Source organism: Trachypithecus francoisi, unplaced genomic scaffold, assembly GCF_009764315.1.
Source record: "Trachypithecus francoisi isolate TF-2019V2 unplaced genomic scaffold, Tfra_2.0 Lachesis_group3, whole genome shotgun sequence".
NCBI lineage: Eukaryota > Metazoa > Chordata > Mammalia > Primates > Cercopithecidae > Trachypithecus > Trachypithecus francoisi.
Genome location: NW_022681468.1, coordinates 12217117 through 12223470, shown reverse-complemented (window position 1 = coordinate 12223470; position 6354 = coordinate 12217117). Strand labels below are relative to the sequence as shown.

At 49.0% G+C, this 6354-nt stretch overlaps 1 protein-coding gene across 1 annotated transcript; it reads left to right on the top strand.

Moving 5' to 3' along the window:
- The first annotated feature begins 221 nt into the window (after window positions 1-221).
- LOC117069720 (putative serpin A13) lies at window positions 222-6121 on the top strand. Its single transcript, XM_033188176.1, has 4 exons — window positions 222-963; window positions 2529-2799; window positions 4012-4132; window positions 5912-6121. Exons 1-4 carry the CDS (start codon window positions 351-353, stop codon window positions 6119-6121), a joined length of 1215 nt encoding a protein of 404 aa, XP_033044067.1. The 5' UTR covers window positions 222-350.
- Window positions 6122-6354: the final 233 nt, after the last annotated feature.

The window sequence follows — 6354 nt, the reverse complement described above, 5'->3', positions numbered from 1 at the left end:
TCCTGGCCCGCCTTTCCTCACAAGCTTCCTGCAAGTCTAAGGTCAGGGATAAGAAGTGGGGCTCAGATGGGCTAAGTGGATCGCCCAAGGTTGTAGATCTGGGAACTGGCGCAGCCAGGATTCATAGAAGGGTCCTCTGGAGGAGGGGCTCTGACTTTGTCCAGAGATCCCCCATGTCTGTTTGTGAGCAGGAAGCTGTGGGGTGCGGAGGAGGCGATGGGAAGGAGCCCCCAGGAGAGGCAAGGAGAGTCTTGAAGTATTTGCTGGGTGCCTGGCACAGGGCAGACACTTTGTGAATATCACACATTATCGTTATCATTACCATTGACATTGTTGTTGTCCTCTCTGCCATGCTGCTTTCAGACCAAGGACCCCAGAGGATGGAAGCCCCTTGGTGGTGGCCACTGGTCACTGTGCTCGTGGCTAGGGCTCATTGTGTGGCTCTGGTTGACCAAGAAGCTTCGGATCTCATCCATTCTGGCCCCCAGGACAGCAGCCCTGGGCCTGCTCTGCCCTGCCACAAAGTCTCTGTGAGCAATATAGACTTTGCCTTCAAACTCTACAGACAGTTGGCTGTGAATGCCCCTGGAGAGAACATTCTCTTCTCCCTGGTGAGCATCTCCCTGGCCTTGGCCATGCTTTCTCGGGGGGTCCCAGTGGCCAGCAGAACCAAACTCCTGGAGGGCCTGGGGTTCAACCTCACTGTGGTGCCTGAGGTGGAGATCCAGGAGGACTTCTGGGATCTGATGCTCAGGCTCCCTGGGCAGGGTCTCCGGCTCCTCTTGACCATGGCCCAGCGCAGGTTCAGTGGCCTGGGCACAAGGGCCAACCAGAGCCTAGAGGAGGCCCAAAAACACATTGACAAATACATAGAGAAGCAGACCCAGGGGAAGCTCGGGGCCTGGGAGAAGGACCTCAGCAGTGAAACCACAGCAGTTCTGGTGAATCACGTGCTCCTCAGAGGTAAGAGTGTGTGTGCCCAACGCAAATCTCCTTCCCAGAATCCCAGAACCCAGGCTCCAGCCACACCCGAGCCCCACCCCTCACAGCAGCTGGAAAGTGTCCCCTCCTGACTTAGATATAGATGACACTCAGTGAGTGTTTGCCCCTGAATTCTTGATGTCTCTACTTGAATGCCTCCAGTAACACGGAACTCATCCCCTTCTCCATGTTAATGACACTGGAAAAGTTTGTTTTTAAAGAAGAGTTTTTCAAACTTAATGTGCATATGAACTTTCTAGAGAGTTTGTTTAATGCAGGTATCTCATACCTATCCTAAGTGATTCTGATTTCAGTGGGGTGAGTCCAAGACCCATGACCTTGCGTTTGAAGAAGCTCGCCTCCCTTCCTCACACAGGTGATTCTGCTAACGGAAGACTATGAGCTCCCCTTTGAGTAACTCTAGAAGCCACCACTGTATTAAGGAACCTGAATTTCCTTCCTCTGGCAGGCCTTAGGAGGCATGGATTAGAGCAGGAAGAGTCCGAAATTTTTTTTACAGTCCTTAATCTTTTCCAAGACAGTGAACAGGTTGCATGTCCCCACCATTGTGTGTGTTTAAACAATACGGTCATGACATTCAAATCCACTGCTGTTAATGCCTGACTTAGTTTAATAGACACATGACGCCATGGTGACCATTTGGGGGCAGGCAGGGGATGCTTGTTGTTATCCCCTTGTTCTCATTCAGGACTCAGGAGGTGAACTCAATCCTCACATTCGTATAGTGCTCTGTGGATCTCAAAGTGTGTACCCCACAATCTCCCTTGACTCTCACCTGGGTGAAACAGACCAATCTTATCTTAGCAGATATGCCTAAGATCAATATTCCCATTTTACAGATAAGAAAACAGATTTTTTAAAAAGAAGAAAGCTTATTTGCCTGAGCCAGTGAGGCATCACTCAAATATGCATCTATGACTGTTGATGGTGTTTATTTGTAGGCATGGTTACACATACACACACATATTGACTACGAAATTCTTATTAACATGCCGGCTGTATGCATATTTAATTTTAATTCTCATCACAACCCGACAAGATAGATATTATCATGTCCACTTGATAGATGAGAAACTGACACAAAGTGGGGTAACTTGCCCTAGATTTCAAAGCCAGGCAGAACCCAGCCTTCAAATCCACACCTACCTTCAAGAAGCTTTTGCCACAGTGATACATTTTTTTTTTTTTAAATTAACCACCTCCAGGAGAGATTAAGGAGATGAGAGAGCATCTGTGTTTATGTGATTATAATCTTATTATACTATTGTAATAGTTTCTAATAGTATTAATCATTTTCAAATGAGGACAGAAGCTCAGGGAGGCTCTGGGCTCAGCCCCAGGGCCACACAAGTACTAAGGGACCTCTCAGGAGTGAGTTTTTGAGTGGGGCTTGGCTTCCTGAGTGTGGACTCCAAGATTTCAGCATCCAAGGTGCTTTCCCCACTCCCACAAGCTGCCAGAAGGGTGACCCCAAGCCCGTTCTCGGTTCTCTGTGAGGATGACATTTGTGTCGCTCTTCCCTTCAGCTGAGTGGATGAAGCCCTTTGACTCACGTGCCACCAGCCCAAAGGAGTTCTTTGTAGGTGAGCACAGGGCTGTGTGGGTGCCCATGATGAAGGAGAAGGCCAGCCACCGCTTCCTGCACGACCCTGAGTTGCAATGCTCTGTGCTGCAGATGGACCATGCTGGGAACACCACCACCTTCTTCATCTTCCCCAACAGGGGCAAGAAGAGGCAGCCGGAAGATGCCCTGCTGCCCGAAACACTGATTAAGTGGGACAGTCTGCTCAGGACCAGGTAGCCCGCACACAGCAGAGCCCTGGGAAGTCCGGGCCCCACCTTCTCCCTCAGCCACTGTAAAACATCCCCAGGGCACAGTCACCTCAAGGGCGTTATCATCCCAGGACACTGTCACCTCCAGGGCACAGTCACACCAGGACTGTCCCTGCTCAGAGCACTGTTATCCACCAGGATGCCGTCACATCACCCGGGACATCTCACCTCCAAGACACTGTCATTCCTCAGGATATTGTCACCTTCCCAGAGTACTGTCACATCCCAGAACACTGTCATTCCCCAGGCATGGTTATTTCTAGGACACTGTCACCCCAAGATATTGTCACCCCTCCAAGACACTATTGCCCTCAGGACACTATCACCTTCCACCCATGGCGTCATCACCCCCAGAACACATTGTCATGGCACTGTCACCGCAGGGACACAGTTACCCCTTGGGATGCTGTCACCTCCATGGTATTGTTCCCCCTCAGGGCTCTGTCACTCTCTGGGGCACTGCTATTGCCTCCTTGAAGATATCAGTTTGGGTTCTGGGGAGGAAGGACTGGAGAGACCACTGGCCCAGAATCTGGAGGCTGGTCCCAAGTCCCACCTCTGCTGCAGACACAATGACCTGTCATGGGTTCCCTTGGCCTCTCACGCTGTTGAAGAGCCTGGTGCTCTGGCCTCTCCCAGTCTCAGCCTTCTCCCTCCTCGGCCTTTTTTTCTGTGTTCCCAACTCCCCCATGCTTATTCCTGGAACCTACTGAGCTCCCTGCAGTTTCCTGAACTTGCCAGGCTGTTCCTCAGCCCTGGGCTTTTGTGTGTGCAAATTCCTCATCCTGGCGTGCTCTTTCTTGACCCAGCCCTCTCTGGGATTCCTATTATTTATTCACGGCATAGCAGAGCTATCACTGGCTCTTTGAAGGCTTGACAGATCCCCAGAACAGGCAAGGTGTGCCCGCTCTGGGTTCCTGGGAACATCATCGTATCACCTGCTATTATCACACGAGAATAACATTGTCCTCATAGGGCTTCCATGTCAGTGTAGTTACAACCCCCTTCCCACGCTGAGGTCAATTGGTGATGGTATGCCTTTTAGAAAGCTCACACCCACTGCCCCTCCAAGAATGGGATGGAGCGGGTGTGTGGGCCAGAGGGACCCCAAGCAGGGAAGAAAGTGAGAAGCTGTTTCAGGATCTCTACTGCAACCCAATTTCTGTCTCTCCACAGAGAACTCGATTTCCACTTCCCCAAATTTTCCATTTCTAGAACCTACAGACCGGAGATGCTCCTCCCACAAGTGACTGTGGGTGGAGGCTTCCCTGGGCAGCCTGGACTGAACATCTCTAAAGTAGGTTGGGGCCAGTGTGTTCAGAGGGCCTCTCAGTGTCTTTTGATGAACACTGGAGGGAGATGTCCAGGACCTCCTTAAAGACAGGAGACGCTATTTCTTTTAACTTTGCAAGTTGCTATTTGCTTCCTTGTGTTGATTCTGCGACTGCCACCTGCTTTGTCAAGACACTGGGGATCCCAAGGGAAATAAGGAAAGGGAAAGCAGATATGCAAATCACGTCTCCAGGTTGGAAGTGTAGAGGACGTTTCCTGGGGAGATTACTCCTGCTTTTAGACCTAAAGTACAAGTTATGTTAAAAAAAAAAAAAAAAAGGTGGGGGAACTGACAGGGAACATGGGGAACAGCTTGGTCCTCAGGGAACTGAAGGTTTCCCAGTCTTCCATTATCTAGTCATCACCCTCCTGTCCAGACTATGTCTCCTACTATACACAGCATCCTGCTCAACTGAACTTCACGGTGTCCTACATGCCCCCACAGTTTTCACCTTCTGACTTTGGCTCAGACTTTTTTTTTTTTCTTGAGACAGAGTCTCACTCTGTTGCCCAGGCTGGAGTGCAGTGGTGCAATCTCGGCTCACTGCAAGTTCCGCCCCCCGGGTTCACACCATTCTCCTGCCTCAGCCTCCCGAGTAGCTGGGACTACAGGTGCCCGCCACCACGCCCGGCTAATTTTTTTTTTTTTTTTTTTGTATTTTTAGTAGAGATGGGGTTTCACCGTGTTAGCCAGGATGGTCTCAATCTCCTGACCTCATGATCCACCTGTCTCGGCCTCCCAAAGTGATGGGATTACAGGCGTGAGCCACCGCACCCAGCCCAGACTTTTTAATTTCAAACCACCCAAAATGTTCTCCCCCATCTCTGAATATTCAAGTTATATCAATTCTTCAAGGCCTTGCACAAATGTTACCTCCTCCATGAAGGTTTCTCTGTTGTTATCCTTCACCCCCACACTCAAAGCAGAAAGAAATCTCTCCTGATAACTTTCCACTCTTGCTTTCTTTACCTGTCTTATCTTCCCGATCAAATGATGAGCTTTTTCAAAGTTAGTCAAATCCATGTTTCTATCCCTACCATCCCCAGCACAGTGGAGTACACAGCATCGGTACTCAATAAATGCATATGGAATAAACTCATGAATAAACGAGTGATTGAATGAGTGAGGATAAATTAGCAAAATGAAGTGAATGAAAGATTAAGTCAATAATGATTGGGTGAAAGAGTGGTTGGATGAATGCATGAATGAATGGATGGAGAAATGGGTGAATGGACAGATAGGTGTGATATTCAAAATATGCTGCAATCAGTAAAGTGCAGATGCCAGCCATAAAAATGGATATAGATGGGGAGACTGGTGATTGGATGAATGAATAGGTGAATAGTGAATAGCTGGAATCATGGATAGAAAGATGCATGGGTAGCAGGGTGTATGGATGATGCATGGACAGGTGGGTAAGTGAGTGGTGCATGGACAGGTATATGAATACGTAAGTGGTGCATGCAGAGGTAAGTAGATGGTTGAGAGGTGTGGAGTATGGTTGGCTGGCTGGCTGGTTGAATGTATCAATGATGGATGGACAACAGTCAGACAGGAGTATGTAAGAGCAGTAGATGGATAGTGAATTTTTTAAAGGGTAGATAGAAGAACACTGACTGAGTAAGTGAGTAGATGGATACATATGGGGTTAAGTAACAGAACAGAAGAAAATTGGTCCCAACATAAAGGCCTGGTTTGTCCTTCCTATGGGGTGGCTTGATGATTCTAGAATTTTCCTTGCAGGTCACTCATAAGGCCATGATGACTCTGGATGAGAAGGGCTCTGAAGCTGCTGCAGCCATCAGCATTCAGCTCACCCCCAGGCCTCACCCAGACCTTGACCTCCCACCCTCTCCAGGCACTGAGTTCAGTCGGCCCTTCCTGGTGATGACTTTCCACATGGAAACGGGAAGCATGCTTTTTCTGGGGAAGATTGTAAATCCACTGGGATAACGCCCCCTCAGACATACTGGGTGATTCAGAGGGAACAGAATGGCCTACACAGCAGGGAGCTTCTATTATAGACTCCAGTTAAATGAAAAGTTGCATATACCTGGGTTTTTTTGCTTGGTTTTCACAGGAACCCGTGGGGGTAAGGTGATCAAGGCTGTTCTCCCTGCACACAGGCAGTAATTGCCATTGAGCAAACACCCACTATGTAGCAAAATGCTTTCTATCTCTTATCT

Excerpts from the sequence above, each read along its gene's own strand:
- LOC117069720 (XM_033188176.1), top strand. The coding sequence starts at position 351 with ATGCTGCTTTCAGACCAAGGACCCCAGAGGATGGAAGCCCCTTGGTGG. Across the intron at positions 964-2,528 it reads GAATCACGTGCTCCTCAGAG|CTGAGTGGATGAAGCCCTTT; the intron begins GTAAGAGTGTGT and ends TCTTCCCTTCAG. Across the intron at positions 4,133-5,911 it reads CTGGACTGAACATCTCTAAA|GTCACTCATAAGGCCATGAT; the intron begins GTAGGTTGGGGC and ends TTTTCCTTGCAG.